General features: G+C 42.0%; 1 protein-coding gene across 1 annotated transcript in view; it reads right to left on the minus strand.

The window, feature by feature from the left end:
• The window catches only part of LOC128371134 (uncharacterized), a gene marked incomplete at its 5' end in the record, with an annotated part of 74,544 nt that overhangs the window by 16,104 nt on the left and 41,628 nt on the right, over positions 1–16,812 (minus strand). Inside the window, 10 exon segments of the mRNA XM_053331402.1 lie at positions 2–1,813; positions 2,064–2,292; positions 2,484–2,562; positions 2,695–2,757; positions 2,952–3,062; positions 3,420–3,502; positions 3,617–3,689; positions 9,870–9,914; positions 10,362–10,535; positions 11,127–11,284. Of these exon segments, the coding sequence (XP_053187377.1) occupies positions 2–1,813; positions 2,064–2,292; positions 2,484–2,562; positions 2,695–2,757; positions 2,952–3,062; positions 3,420–3,502; positions 3,617–3,689; positions 9,870–9,914; positions 10,362–10,535; positions 11,127–11,284 (2,827 nt within the window).

A 16,812-nucleotide genomic window follows, 5' to 3' on the forward strand; every position in this document is an offset into this window, starting at 1 on the left:
AGAGCTCTGTTGGAGGCTTTGACCAGTGGCAGCAGCCTCAGAAGAGCCTCCTCTGAAGCAGAGTATTTCTTCAGGTCAAACACGTCCAGATCTTTATCTGATGACAGTAAGATGAAGACCAGAGCTGACCACTGAGCAGGAGACAGTTTATCTGTGGAGAGACTTCCTGATCTCAGGGACTGTTGGATCTCCTCCACTAGAGAACGATCATTCAGTTCATTCAGACAGTGGAACAGATTGATGCTTCTCTGTGCAGACACATTCTCACTGATCTTCTTCTTGATGAACTTGACTGTTTCCTGATTGGTCTGTGAGCGATTTCCTGTCTGTGTCAGCAGACCTCGTAGGAGAGTCTGATTGGTCTGCAGTGAAAGACCCAGGAGGAAGCGGAGGAACAAGTCCAGGTGTCCATTTGGACTCTTTAAGGCCTCGTCCACAGCACTCTGGTAGAAATATGTTGGTTCAGGTTTGTCTTTAAATACCTTAGACCACCAGGATGTTGTTTGTTCTTCTGCCAGCAGATTGACTCCAGACTTGATGAATGTCAGATGGACATGAAGAGCAGCCAGAAACTCCTGAAGGCTCAGATGGACGAAGCAGAATACCTTGTCCTGGTACAGCCCTCTCTCCTCTTTAAAGACCTGTGTGAACACTCCTGAGTACACTGAGGCTGCTCTGATATCGATGCCACAATCTGTCAGGTCTGATTCATAGAAGATCAGGTTGCCTTTCTGCAGCTGCTCAAAAGCCAGTTTTCCCAGAGACTCAATCATCTTCCTGCTCTCTGGACTCCAGTGTGGATCCGTCTCATCTCCTCCATGATACTTGACGTTCTTCAGTTTGGACTGAACCACCAGGAAGTGGATGTACATCTCAGTCAGGGTCTTGGGCAGCTCTCCTCTCTGTCCTCTCTCTCTGCTTTTCAACACATCCTTCAGAACTGAAGCAGTGATCCAGCAGAAGACTGGGATGTGGCACATGATGTGGAGGCTTCGTGATGTTTTGATGTGGGAGATGATGGTGCTGGCCTGCTCCTCATCTCTGAATCTCTTCCTGAAGTACTCCTCCTTCTGTGGGTCAGTGAACCCTCTGACCTCTGTCACCATGCCAACACACTCAGGAGGGATCTGATTGGCTGCTGCAGGTCGTGTGGTTATCCAGAGGCGAGCAGAGGGAAGCAGTTTCCCCCTGATGAGGTTTGTCAGCAGCACATCCACTGACGTGGACTCTGTAACATCAGTCAGGATCTCAGTGTTGTGCAGGTCCAGAGGAAGTCGACACTCATCCAGACCATCAAAGATGAACACAACCTGGAACTCTTCAAACCTGCAGATTCCTGCTTCTTTGGTTTCAGTAAAGAAGTGATGAACAAGTTCCACCAAGCTGTACTTTTTCTCTTTCAGCACATTCAGCTCTCTGAAAGTGAATGGAAATGTGAAGTGTATGTCCTGGTTGGCTTTGTCTTCAGCCCAGTCCAGAGTGAACTTCTGTGTTAAGACTGTTTTCCCAATGCCAGCCACTCCCTTTGTCATCACTGTTCTGATTGGTTCATCTCTTCCAGGTGCGGCTTTAAAGATGTCTTCTTGTCTGATTGTTGTTTCTGGTCTGTCTGGTTTCCTGGATGCTGTTTCAATCTGTCTGACCTCATGTTCATCATTGACCTCTGCAGTCCCTCCCTCTGTGATGTAGAGCGGTGTGTAGATCTGATTCAGAAGGGTTGGATTTCCTGCTTTAGCGACCCCCTCAAACAGACACTGGAACTTCTTCTCCAGGTTAGACTTGAGTTTACGTCGACACTTGGCAGCACGCGTTCCTGAATGAACAAACAACAAATGAAATCAGTGAGTGGATCTTACAGAAAGTCTAGAAATCTGAACATGTAAGTGTGTCTGTGTAGTTTTTCCTCCTCCATCAGTTTTATTCAGCTCATCAGTGGAGGACAAACAGCCTCTGATCTGATGCAGATGTTTGGAGCATATTTACAGCAGAGTTTGAAATATAAACCTCTCCCATGTTGCCTCCATTTCCTCTCCATCATGTTAAATCTGTTAAAATCCTCTTACTGCTCTGCAGACGCTCAGCCAGCTCCTCCTGCTTCATTCTCCTCAGGAAGTGCACTGTGATCTTCAGAAATGCCTCTCTGCTGCTCCTCCTCTGCTCTTCCTCCTCACCGTCCAACACCTCCTCATCCTCACTCTGACTCTCTAAGCATTCTAGGTAATCTTGACTCAGACCCCTCTGGACTCTCTTCAGCTCGTTCTTCACAAAAGTGACGATGTTCTCCTCCAGCAGCTGCAACAGAAATATAAAGTGAACATTTCAATTAAACTGGTAGAACACAACATGTGATTCATGTGTCAGTCTGAAGGCCTGCTGGTCTAAACAGAGCAGCATGGACACTGTTAGGACCTGAATGCTACTTTAGTGTTTCATCTGTGGTTGATGGAGTTAATAGTAAAAGGTGTGTTTGTACATGTACACACCATAAATATGGAGTCCAGCTGTGTTTGATGCTGCTGTGCAGACTGATCACTGGGAACCTCTGAGCTCTGCTGCTGAACTCTGTGGAGAAAACATCATGTTTAAGGACATTTAATGACTCAAATCTGCACTCAGCTTATTAAAGATGTTCTGTCATGATGACAACATTAAATCGGGTATGCTGCTCTATCTACTGGTAATCAAACTTCTTACTTTCCATCAGCAGGTTGTCCATCACAGCTGGGTTCAGGAGAGTCTGCTCTCTGCTGCTGCATCCTGATACAAATAAAACAGTGATAAAAACATGCAGAAGAAGAAGGAAGTGAGGATGTTCAACAGGAGTTCTATGGCTCAGTAACAATCTGTGCCACCCTCAATAAATAAAGATTGAACAACTGAAACTAATTTATATATTGATTCCTCTTCTCAGGAGACTCAGACAATAACAAACTTCACTTTCAAATTCTTACCTTCCATCAGCAGGTTGTGCATCTTTAAATGTAAAAGGATGACCCATAGACCGGTCACTCTTCATGGACACACAGCTGGGTTCAGGAGAGTCTGCTCTCTGCTGCTGCATCCTGATACAAATAAACAATAAAAAAAATCAAAGAGTTTGAAAAGATGAATTTTGAGGCAGACTGTCAGCAGCTGAAGTTTTAGAAGCAGAATGAAAATCAGTAAGAAGACAGTGGATGAGAAACGTTCTCCTGTTCATCAAAATGTCATCTGATGAAAGATGCTGTCTCATCTTAGTTGATTAGTTGACTAATCAGTGGTTGAGCTCTTTGTTAACTCACAAAGTTAGTAGTTCATTCTGAGTTATTGTGACTTATTATTCAGTAGTTGAGTGTCAGATGTGACAGTGAGTGTGAATAATGATGGTGGAGTGATGTGAGTGGAGAACAGTGATGGACAGTTAGAGATCCTCATCTCACCTCTGAGCTTTGGTCTGGCTGTCATGTTCCCCACACAGAGAGCTTTTAAAGGGAGAGACTTCCTCCTCTCTGTCCTCACACTGATCCATAGCAGAGAAACAGCTGCTGGGAGAGCTGAACTCACTCACTACAGCAAGGTTTCATCACAGGACACGACACATTAGTTCTCATTAATTTCTCTAACATGTCACAAATACTGTAGGAAACAGAGAAGCAGCAGCTCTTCCCATCAGACCCACTGAGCAGGTCCATCTGAGGACTCTGCAGCCTCTGGGACAGTTCACAACATGGACTGTAAAAGAGCTTTCAGTCAAACCAAGTCTGTCTCAGTGTTGGAAGATGGTTTTCAACAACATCACTCAGCAGCTTGGATCAACCTGGTTGTAATGCATTTTTTCCAAAACACTTTGGAGAGCTGAAAACTAACAATGTTATTTAGCTAAAATTAAAGATATTTTACTCAAATTAAGTTTTGGTGTATGTTCAGTGAGGAAGATCTCTGTCAAGTCTACCTTCAGATATCATGGGTGAACATTGTTATTTTCGTTTGTTCCATTTCTCCATCACTTTCGTTTCATCCAGAAACATTTCTATTGTCCAGTCAAACAGTGATTCAACACAATGTGATCAAACTGATGGTTCATCAGACATGTATAGATTTCTCTGGTAGGATTCTCACCTGCTGAAGTCTCTTCAGGTCAACTTACAGACACTTTCCACCTTCATGTGTAGAGAAACATGAGGAGAGAAGAAGCTGCTCATTCTCCCTCGTCAGTCCTGCTGTCTGTGTTCATTTGATCTGAGGACGCTGTCACATCCTCATAATTTCAGAGTCCACATCTAAACAACATCAGTGACGTCAAAACCAGTCTAACCTGTAGCAGAAACCCAGTCAGTGTCAGAGATGTAACACATCACATGAAGTAGTTCTACTATCTGTCCACTAGATGGAGTGAACCTAACATCTAATGAGCTAAAGCTGCAGTTAGTATCTCTGACCAACAACATCACTCAGCAACTTGGCTGTGTTTCATTTTATCCTAAATACAAACATATAGCATGTGACTTCATGTTGTAGCTCATATTTTCTACTAAATAAAACCATTGCAGGTGTCTTTGAATCAGGTGTTTGGTCTTTGGAGAGCCGACAGGTAACCATGACATTTTGGTCAAATTAATGACATTTAACTCAAATTAAGTTTTGGTGCAAGTTCAATAAGGAAGATCTCAGTCGTGATATTCTGCCTTCAGATATTATGGGTGAACATTACTGTTTTTGTTTGTTCTATTTCTCCATCACTTCCACTTTCCATGCTGTCAAAATGCCTTCATTCACAGTTCTGTTGTCACCATACCTCTCCTGTTCATCAAAATATCATCTGATGAAGCATAATGCCTCAATTTAGTGGCTTTGTTGACTAAATAGAAGATTGTTGTGTTTTGGCTTAAAATGCACCACTGCCAAGGTTATCCGAACTTTCTGACCAGTTCTAACATGGCCTGCATGTTATTACTAATGATATGAGCTCAAATTACAATCAAAGTGTTGTTGGTTCAACCTGAGAACCACTAACAGTAAAACAAGGAAATCATTCTCAAACTGCTCTCATTTAACTCATAAAGAAACAAATAATCAAGAATCTAAATCTTCTGTAAAACCTGAAGGATTACACAAATATAGTGAAACAGACAATCAGCATCAGAAACATTTCTACTGTCCAGTCAAACAGTGATTCAACACAATGTGATCAAACTGATGGTTCATCAGACATTTACAGATTTCTCTGGTAGGATTCTCACCTGCTGAAGTCTCTTCAGGTCAACTTACAGACACTTTCCACCTTCATGTGTAGAGGAAACATGTACAAGCTGCTCATTCTCCCTCGTCAGTCCTGCTGTCTGTGTTCATTTGATCTGAAGACGCTGTCACATCCTCATAACTTCAGAGTCCAAATGTCAAAACACATCAGAGTGACGTCAAGCCCAGTCTAACCTGTAGCAGAAACACCGTCAGTGTCAGATATCACAGATCACATGATGTTGCCCACTGAACATCTAATGAGCTAAAGATCATGTCAGTATCATAAACTCAATATCATTCAACTGCTTGGAGCATTTCATCCAAAATATGAACACCTGACTTCATTTACACCTTCAGATTTTCTACTAAATTAAACAGTTACAGGTGTCTTTGTATCAGGTGTTCGGCCTTTGGAGACCTGAAAGTAACCATGATATTTTACTGACATTAAGCTTTGTCTTGAGTTCAATGAGGAAGATCTATTTTCTTAAGTTCTATTTCTTCGTCACATCCACTTCCCATGCTGTCAAAATGCCTTAATTCACAGTTATGTCGTCAACATAATAATCAGAAGGTCGTTTGATGAAATGTGCTGTCTCATATTACTGGCATCGTTGACTAACTGGAAGATGTTTGTGTTTTGGATTGAAATGCACCACTGCCAAGGTTATCGGTTTTGACACTGCCCCCTATGTGTTCATTGATAATATAAACTCAGATTATAATCAAAGTGCTGTCGGTCCTGCTGCCTGTGTGCATTTGATCTGATGACACGGTGCTAAGTTCGGAGACCATGTCAACAAAAACATCAGAGTGACATTAAAATGAGTCTGACCTGCAGCAGAAACCCAGTGTCAGTGTCAGCTATCACACATCACATGATATGTACAACTCATGATGAATAATGTTTTTTGAAAGCACATTTTTTGGGAGGTGTCATAGCCGACAGACTATGCTGGAAACAACATGTAATTTATGTAAAGACAAAAATATTAAGCAATATTGTACAAAACAAAATATTTCCTCAGTCCAAATTCATTACACATATTGTATCGTTCTGTAATAGTTCTATATATACTACCTACTGTGAGGAGTTCTGGTGAAACACATTATGAACCAACATATTGTTTATAAATTCACATGTTCTCAAACTTGCATAAGTAATATATAACATTAAACATATGATGCTTCCAGACTGTTCCCAATTCAAATGAATCTAAGTATGAACTAAGAGGAATCTGCAATTTTACAAAAACGAAGACTAGAACAAATGTAAAGCAAATATGTAAATTTGTATAATATGGAAAAGATGGCAAGTGAGGAAAACAGTCTAATTACTTCACTCACAAAACAGACTAAGATACCATAAAAAAACATCATTAAGAGGCCCTTAGGCTGTTCTGCCTTCAGCTTGGCTTCAATTATTATGCTAATTGTGAGTGTTTACTGAGCTTGGTACATACACAGCTAACAAGAACAAAAAGGAAGATAAACTAAGTAAAGCCTGAGCATGCTAAATGGAATTATAAGAAGTAAAGAAAAGAAACATCAAGAAATATTCTGATCACTCCTCAGATTCAGTTACTGAGCATTACTGACCCCTTGTGGACATTTTGGGTAGTGTTTCTTCTTAAGTTTCGTTTTCCATCCTCCATGTTTTGTATTCAGTTGAGCAAAGATCAGTGAGCAGCATGCAGGTAGAAACAGTCCTCCTCCTTTGTTTGAGCCTATAAGATGATATGTCCATGAGTAAAGATGGAAAATATTGTTTAACAAATTACATTCACTGTGAAATTGTTCTGTGATGGGAAAATGTCATTTTTAGTTGATAAATGAATATCTGCTACTTCATGTTACTTTCAGCTAATTAGCTCATTGCTAACATCTGTTACATTTACAGTTGATGTGGTTACAATTATCTGAGCTGTTTATTGTCCTGTATGTTCATCATAAGTTAAAATATTAATCTATCATATCACCTGAGAAAAGAGAAAGATTAAAATTTATAGTTTAAAAAGTAGTTTATTTCATGTTTATTAATCATTTTGTACATCAATCTATTTACACTGATTTCATATGTACATCTGTGCAGTACATTGATACATGCTTTCTACTGTATTTTTTTTAGTTTTACAGAAACGAACATTAGTAAAGCCACACCAAAGAACATGGTTTTTGTTTGTTATCTGTCTAGCCTTGCACAGTCACTCAATCGTGAGGATAGAATAAAAAGTGAATACACTACATCAAAAGAAAGCGATAGAGAGAGAGAAAAGACCTGCAGACTGCGGCATGGTGACATGTCCCAGCCAATCAGGTTTTCTCTCTCATATCTCACTGACAAGGATCTGATTTCATTAAATGATCTGAATTTCTATTTTTTTACCTTGTAAAAGTCGCCTAGGCATTTTATCATTGCCCATTCATTTGATTGGCATAACTGGATGTCACATTCTGACCTCATTCAGTAAAATCAACATCACATGAATAATTAACATGATTATACAAAAATGAATCACTGTATCCTATAGTTGTAGTTAATTATTACTACACAGATACATATATCATACCACTTACCAATAAATCATCGTTACATTAAGTCACAGGATGCGTTCATTAATGCGTGATAGCTGTATGTAATAGAAGTTTTTCATCTCGTGAAACTTAAACTTGTATCAAGAATAGTACCAAATTCTGAGACTAGTAAAGTACATATCAGTTTAATTAACAATTAACATCAACATTTTTGCATTTAGACAGTACTTAATTTAATCAATAGAGGGAAAAGGGAATCAGTTATCCGGGAGGAGCTCGGAGTAGACCCGCTGCTCCTCCGCATTGAGAGGAGCCAGATGAGGTGGCTCGGGCATCTAGTCAGGATGCCTCCTGGATGCTTCCCTGGTGAGGTGTTCAGGGCCCGTCCCACCGGTAGGAGACCCAGGACACGCTGGACAGACTATGGCCTGGGAACGCCTCGGGATCCTGGACGAAGTGGCTGGGGAGAGGGAAGTCTGGACTTCTCTGCTTAGGCTGCTGCCCCCGCGACCCGACCCCGGATAAAGCGGAAGAAGATGGTACGGGAACATGGTATGTGTTGTGATTTATGGCACTTGGTTACTCGGTTCCTCTGCCATTTGGAGTCCAGAGGAAGGGAAGATTCTGAGTCTGGGGGGTTAAAAGGTTAATCTACTCCTTCGTATTCCTTGTGGTATGTATGAAGGACAGTTCTGTTATCCTGAGAAGACTCGGCTATGTCCAGTGGATCTGGTTTATTTCACTATCATCTGTGTCCTGTCCTTTCTGCCTTCCCACCAGATCATTTATTTTTATTCAGTGGATGTCAATGGTTTTGTTGTTTATTCAGGAGAGGGCCTGGTGTCCTATCTCCGTACCTGGCAATTTCTTTTATCGCATACGGGGCTACGGGTGTTTTTAGCCAGCCGATGTCCTTAGTCATAACTCAGATGCTCTGATTGTGTGATTAAATACATCTTAGAAATGCAAAAACACTCTGAGCTTCCACAGCTGGACAAATGTTATTTGATTCAAACATGAATAGAGCTGCATGCTGCTCATTGGATCTTGATAGTAACAACAGCAGAGTCAACTGAGACTAATCAATGAATCATGTAGAAGGAAAAGTAACAACAGTGTTGATTTCAGCAGCTGATCTTCAGTCAGCAGAGTTTCTGTCAACAAGAGAGACTCTCCCTCCTACAGAGGACACAGAGAGACTGAACCAGACCACACCCGAAACCCAGCATACAGAGGTTCAGTGAATGTGGTGTTGAAGGTGTGGAGGTGGATCGGTGTGTCAGAGGAGACTCTGTAGAAGGACAGAGTGCCAGCAGGACAGTCCACATACACTGCTACTCTGTCAGAGACAGAGGAGGCGGAGGAAGAAGAGGAGGAGGAGGAGGAGGAGGAGGAGGAGAAGGAGCACAAGGAGGACAAGGAAGAGAAAGACCTGGATGGTCCTTTACTTTGATAGGCGGAGTGACTACCATCATCAGAGAAGTCCAGACTCCAGGACTGATCATTCCTTCCAAACACACAGTCAGCACTGTCTCCTTTCCTTCTGATTCCTCTGTAACTCACTGATATAAAAACATTTCCTCTCCTCTCGACCTCCCAGTAACAGCGACCAGTCAGAACATTTCTACACAGCAGCTGAGGCCAGAAGTCAAATCTGTCTGGATGATCAGGATATGGCTGATCCTCCTTCACATGTGTCACCTTCCTGTTGTTATCAGACAGTTTGAGGTTTCTGTTCATTGTGTTTAGATCCAGTTCCAGTTCACAGGCATCTGATGGAGAGAACAAGACACAATACAGCTGCAGTTTATCATCTGTTGATTTATTAACAACTTTACTGACGATCACTGAAAAGAAACCATTCAAACTTAAACCATCTCCATGACAACTCCATCACTGAGGAAGATCATGAGATGTGACTGAAAACTTTTGAGATACAGAGTATTATTATTATTATTATTTTTTTTTTGCCAAATTAAAACTTAAACAGTTTAGGCCACGCCCATTTCTGCCAAAACACATTTACCATCATTTTGAACTTTTTTCACTTCTTTTACATATTTCATCCACTTTTTTTCCAGTTCTCATGAATCAAACTGAAAACACACTCACACTTTCTCAGACCAGGTTTTAGTCTCTGCGGTCCACCATGGTCCATCCTGGAGGAAGAGACAAAGACACAATCAGCTTCATACACCTTCACTCATATCCACCATTAAATATGAACCCCATGAGTCCCTCAGTTAGTCAGAGTGTCTGTCCATCCATCTATACCTGAGAGTGTCCAACTGTCTCTCCATACCTGAGAGTATCCACCTGTCTGTCCATACCTGAGAGTGTCCACCTGTCCATACCTGAGAGTGTCCACCTGTCTGTCCATACCTGAGAGTTTCCGCAAGTCTGTCCAAAACTGAGAGTGTCCGCCTGTCTGTCCATACCTGAGAGTTTCCACCAGTCTGTCCATACCTGAGAGTGTCCACCTGTCTGTCCATACCTGAGAGTGTCCATCTGTCTGTCCATGCCTGAGAGTGTCCACCAGTCTGTCCATACCTGAGAGTGTCCAACTGTCTGTCCATACTTGAGAGTGTCCACCTGCCTGTCCATACCTGAGAGTGTCCAGTCTCCAGTGTGGATCCTTCAGTCCAGCAGTCAGAAGCTTCTCTCCTGAGTCTCCTGGATGATTGTAGCTCAGGTCCAGCTCTCTCAGATGGGAGGGGTTGTGGCTCAGAGCTGAGGCCAGAGAAGCACAGCCTTCCTCTGTGATCAGACATCCTGACAGACTGAAGACACACAACAGTTCATTTAATGAGCCTAAATAGATTCTCAGCTCAAACTGTATTTTGTTCTTCATGCCTTTACATTTGTTGTATGCGTTACACTCGGCACCCCCTGTTGTATGTATGTATTTAGTTTATGCTGCTATAGGCTTAGATGCCGGGGGACTCCCCTGATGCACTGAGGTCCTCTCTCCTCCTCCCTCTCTCTATCTGTGTTTACATTCATGTGCTATCAATGCAGTTCTCTGTGCTCTCTCTTCTTCTCACAGGTTCCCTTCCAGAACCTAATGATTTTACAATGTGGCTCTTTCTCTCCTCTCCTTTCTTTCTCCCCCTAAACCCCTTAATATGATGCATTTCTGTTTGTCTTTTGACTGCAGAAATGCCTTTCAAGTTAAATTTTGTCAGACAGCATGTCTAAAGACAGTAAAAGGATTTAATAGAAATTCAAGATTTTATGTTTTTACGTGGAGCTGGACACAACAATAATACTTTGTTTCAAATATTCTGTTATTCTTTACATCAACAACTCTTCATGTAAACAGACAGACAGAGGCCAAAATATTACTTTAAATAAACAGTATTAAAAATGACCTGAGAGTTTCCAGTCTGCAGTGTGAACTCTCCAGTCCAGCAGAAAGCTGCTTCACTCCTGAATCCTGCAGGTTGTTGTTACTCAGGTCCAGATCTCTCAGACTAGAGGACTGGGAGCTGAGAGCTGAGGACAGAGCTGCACAGCTTCTCTCTGAGAGGTTACAGCCACTCAACCTGAAGAAGAATCAGCAGAACACAAGAATTGTAAACATTAATTTTCTTCACTTAGCAAAGATTAAACTACATGAATCTGGATAGTTCTGTGTGCACCTACAGAGCTTTGTTGGAGGCTTTGACCACTGGCAGCAGCCTCAGAAGAACCTCCTCTGAAGCAGAGTATTTCTTCAGGTCAAACACATCCAGATCTTTTTCTGTTGATAGTAAGATGAAGCCCAGAGCTGACCACTGAGCAGGAGACAATTCATCTGTGGAGAGACTTCCTGATCTCATGGACTGTTGGATCTCCTCCACTAGAGAACGATCATTCAGTTCATTCAGACAGTGGAACAGATTGATGCTTCTCTCTGCAGACAGATTTTCGCTGATCTTCTTCTTAATGTACTTGACGGTTTTCTGATTGATCTGTGAGCTACTTCCTGTCTGTGTCAGCAGACCTCGTAGGAGAGTCTGATTGGTCTGCAGTGAAAGACCCAGGAGGAAGCGGAGGAACAAGTCCAGGTGTCCATTTGGACTCTTTAAGGCCTCGTCCACAGCACTCTGGTAGAAACATGTTGGTTCAGGTTTGTCTTTAAAGACTTTAGACCACCAGGATGTTGTTTGTTCTTCTGCCAGCAGATTGACTCCAGACTTGATGAATGTCAGATGGACATGAAGAGCAGCCAGAAACTCCTGAACACTCAGATGGACGAAGCAGAACACCTTGTCCTGGTACAGCCCTTTCACCTCTTTAAAGACATGTGTGAACACTCCTGAGTACACTGATGCTGCTCTGATATTAATGCCACACTCTGTCAGGTCTGATTCATAGAAGATCAGGTTGTCTTTCTGCAGCTGCTTGAAAGCCAGTTTTCCCAGAGACTCAATCATCTTCCTACTTTTTTTATTCCAGGGTGGATCTGTCTCAGCTCTTCCATCATACTTGATGTTCTTCAGTTTGGTCTGTACCACCAGGAAGTGAATGTACATCTCAGTCAGGGTCTTGGGCAGCTCTCCTCCCTCTCTGCTTTTCAACATATCCTCCAGAACTGTAGCAGTGATCCAGCAGAAGACTGGGATGTGGCACATGATGTGGAGGCTTCGTGATGTCTTGATGTGGGAGATGATGGTGCTGGCCTGCTCCTCATCTCTGAATCTCTTCCTGAAGTATTCCTCCTTCTGTGGGTCATTGAACCCTCTGACCTCTGTCACCATGCCGACACACTCAGAAGGGATCTGATTGGCTGCTGCAGGTCTTGTGGTTATCCAGAGGCGAGCAGAGGGAAGCAGTTTCCCCCTGATGAGGTTTGTCAGCAGCACATCCACTGAGGTGGACTCTGTAACATCAGTCAGGATCTCAGTGTTGTGGAAGTCCAGAGGAAGTCGACACTCATCCAGACCGTCAAAGATGAACACAACCTGGAACTCTTCAAACCTGCAGATTCCTGCTTCTTTGGTTTCAGTAAAGAAGTGATGAACAAGTTCCACCAAGCTGTACTTTTTCTCTTTCACCACATTCAGCTGTCTGAAAGTGAATGGAAATGTGAAGTCTATGTCCTGGTTGGCTTTGTCTTCAGCCCAGTCCAGAGTGAACTTCTGTGTTAAGACTGTTTTTCCAATGCCAGCCACTCCCTTTGTCATCACTGTTCTGATGGGTTCATCTCTTCCAGGTGAGGCTTTAAAGATGTCTTCTTGTCTGATTGTTGTTTCTGGTCTGTCTGGTTTCCTGGATGCTGTTTCAATCTGTCTGATCTCATGTTCATCATTGACCTGTGCAGTCCCTCCCTCTGTGATATAGAGCGGTGTGTAGATCTGATTCAGAAGGGTTGGGTTTCCTGCTTTAGCGATCCCCTCAAACAGACACTGGAACTTCTTCTCCAGGTTAGACTTCAGTTTACGTCGACACTTTGCAGCACGAGCTCCTGAACATACAACAAATGAAATCAGTGAGTGGATCCTACAGAAAGTCTAGAAATCTGAACATGTAAGTGTGTCTGTGTAGTTTTTCCTGCTCCATCAGTTTTATTCAGCTCATCAGTGGAGGACAAACAGCCTCTGATCTGATGCAGATGTGTGCAGCATATTTACAGCAGAGTTTGAAATATAAACCTCTCCCATGTTGCCTCCATTTCCTCTCCATCATGTTAAATCTCTTAAAATCCTCTTACTGATCTGCAGACGCTCAGCCAGCTCCTCCTGCTTCATTCTCCTCAGGAAGTGCAGTGTGATCTTCAGAAATGCCTCTCTGCTGCTCCTCCTCTGCTCTTCCTCCTCACCGTCCAACACCTCCTCATCCTCACTCTGACTCTCTAAGCATTCTGGGTGACCTTGCCTCAGATCCCTCTGGACTCTCTTCAGCTCCTTCTTCATAAAAGTGACGATGTTCTCCTCCAGCAGCTGGAACAGAAAGATAAAGTGAACATTTAATTTAAAGTGGTAGAACACAACATGTGCTTCATGTGTCAGTCTGAAGGCCTGCTGGTCTAAACAGAGCAGCATGGACACTGTTAGGACCTGAATGCTACTTTAGTATTTCATCTGTGGTTGATGGAGTTAGTAGTAAAAGGTGTGTTTGTACATGTACACACCATAAATATGGAGTCCAGCTGTGTTTGATGCTGCTGTGCAGACTGATCACTGGGAACCTCTGAGCTCTGCTGCTGAACTCTGGAGAAAACATCACGTTTAAGGACATTTAATCACTCAAATCTGCACACAGCTTATTAAAGATGGTCTGTCATCATGACAACATGAACTCCTGTAAATGATGCTCAGATTACTGGATGTCAAATTCTGACCTGAGATCAGCAGATTGTCCAATATTAAAGCTGATAGGTTGACCCATAGACTGGTCACTCTTCATGGACACACAGCTGGGTTCAGGAGAGTCTGCTCTCTGCTGCTGCATCCTGATACAAACAAACAAATCAAAGAGTTTAAAAAGATGAATTTTGAGCAGACTGTCAGCAGTTGAAGTTTTAGAAGCAGAATGAAAATCAGTAAGAAGACATTAGATGAGAAACGTTCTCCTGTTCATCATAATGTCATCTGATGAAAGATGCTGTCTCATCTTAGTTGATTAGTGGACTAAACAGTGGTTAAACTCTTTGTTAAATCACAAAGTTAGTAGTTCATTCTGAGTTATTGTGACTTATTATTCAGTAGCTGAGTGTCAGATGTGACAGTGAGTGTGAATAATGATGGTGGAGTGATGTGAGTGGAGAACAGTGACGGACAGTTAGAGATCCTCATCTCACCTCTGAGCTTTGGACTCTGCAGCCTCTGGGACAGTTCACAACATCGACTGTAAAAGAGCTTTCAGTCAAACCAAGCCTGTCTCAGTGTTGGAGGATGGTTGTGTTTTGGATTAAAATGCACCACAGCCAAGTTGATCAGAGCTGTCCGACCAGTTTTGACACTCCCTGCATTTTTTAACTATGGCACAATGCTGTTGGTTCAACCTGAGAACCACTAATAATAGAACAAGGAAATCATTCTCAAACTGCTCTCATTTAACTCATAAAGAAACACATAATCAAGAATCAAATTCTCTGTAAAACCTGAAGTATTAAATAAATCTAGTGAAACAGACAATCATCATCAGAAACATTTCTACTGTCCAGTCAAACAGTGATTCAACACAATGTGATCAAACTGATGGTTCATCAGACATTTACAGATTTCTCTGGTAGGATTCTCACCTGCTGAAGTCTCTTCAGGTCAACTTACAGACACTTCCCACCTTCATGAATAGAGGAAACATCAGGAGAGAAGAAGCTGCTCATTCTCCCTCGTCAGTCCTGCTGTCTGTGTTCATTTGATCTGAAGACGCTGTCACATCCTCATAACTTCAGAGTCCACATCTAAAAAACATTACAGTGATGTCAAAACCAGTCTAACTTGTGGCAGAAACACAGTCAGTGTCAGATATATAACACATCACATGAACATAATCTCCACTAGATGGCAGCACAACAACACACAATAAAAGCTCCATCACCTCTTAATCCTCCTCCTTCTTCTTCACTGATGTTTCTGTTTTTACAGCAGCTCACATAGTGTTTTAGGATTGAATGAGTTGTGTTCAAATTCTGGATGGACAAATAAATAAATACACTAAATAAAACACTCCAGCTCATTGAGAGTAAGTTTTTTTTTCTTTGGCCTCTGTCTTCAAACCTTTCTACACATGTCATTAATCTGACTATCATTCTTTCTTGATCTTCAGAAGAAGATTTGACTACACAAGGTTGATTTCAGAAATTAAAGCCTTTTCGTCTTTCTTTCTTTCTTTCTTTCTTTCTTTCTTTCTTTCTTTCTTTCTTTCTTTCTTTCTTTCTTTCTTTCTTTGTTGTGACAAGTTTTTAGTAGTTTTTGGACAACATGTCTACAGCACAGATGAATAAGATATATCAGACTCTGCTACACATTGTTGGTTTGGATCTAAACATGAGATTTGTTGAAATATAAATAAACATATAAATTAATGAATCTTCCAATACACTGATGCACAGTACAAAAACATTGATATTGCTTATGTACATAAAATAAGATAGGAGATAAGATAAGATATGATGTACCTTTAGTGATCCCACTTGGGAGGAATTCAGATCCCTCTAGGAACCTTCTTCTTCTCCGCCTATTCCGGTAGCACACAGTACTGTGTCTCTCACAAGCTCCCCCTGGTGACCAACCCAGGCAGGTACTGACACTTTCCCTGGTCCATCGCCCTTACCATGGTCCACTGTCTCCTAATGGCTGTCATAAAGCTACTTCCACTGATGTGATTAACTGGTTGTTACGTGCCGTGTTGTTTCTGTGGTTTCTTGCTTCCCTTTTCTGCAGGTACCGCCCCCTTTTCTCACCACTGATTAGTGATTGGCATCAGCTGTGGCTCATCAGGCTAACACCTTAAGAACCCTGTGGAGCTGATGCCAGGCCCTGGCAGTTGACTTCTGGCTGTGTGCTGAACTGAGCTGTGTGCTAGTTCCTGGTGTTCCTGGTGTTCCTGGTGTTCCTGACCAGCGGTGTGGTTTGTCTGCCACTCATCGATCGGTTTCCCTTGTTTTTTTGGAAGCTCGTCTTTAGTTTGCTAGTTAATAAATTGAGTTTTTGTTTTGGATCTCCTGTGTTTTGGTATATTTTTGTTGTGTTGTTTTATTTGTTACGTCCCTACCCCTAGACACAATCGGGGTCGTAACACTGGTTATCAATTCCTGTTTTTATTTCACATTACAAATCAATGCACAGGCACAAGTGTGGACGAACTGAATAAAATACATTTAATTAATTATTGCTATGTCTCTGGAATCGTTGGGATTGGATCTATCAGTGAAACATGGAGGAAGGAGGGAAACCACTTGACAACCCAGAGGATGTTTTCACTAACTTCACCATCCAACAGAGTCCTAGCAGCCTCAAGTGTGAAACTAAGTCACATTTTATAAATATGCAAATCAGAACAGGTTCAATATCTGGATGTATTTCTGTGACTATCAGACAAGGCATCTATTGCATTCCTAATCATTCA

Source organism: Scomber japonicus, chromosome 1, assembly GCF_027409825.1.
Source record: "Scomber japonicus isolate fScoJap1 chromosome 1, fScoJap1.pri, whole genome shotgun sequence".
Taxonomy (NCBI): domain Eukaryota; kingdom Metazoa; phylum Chordata; class Actinopteri; order Scombriformes; family Scombridae; genus Scomber; species Scomber japonicus.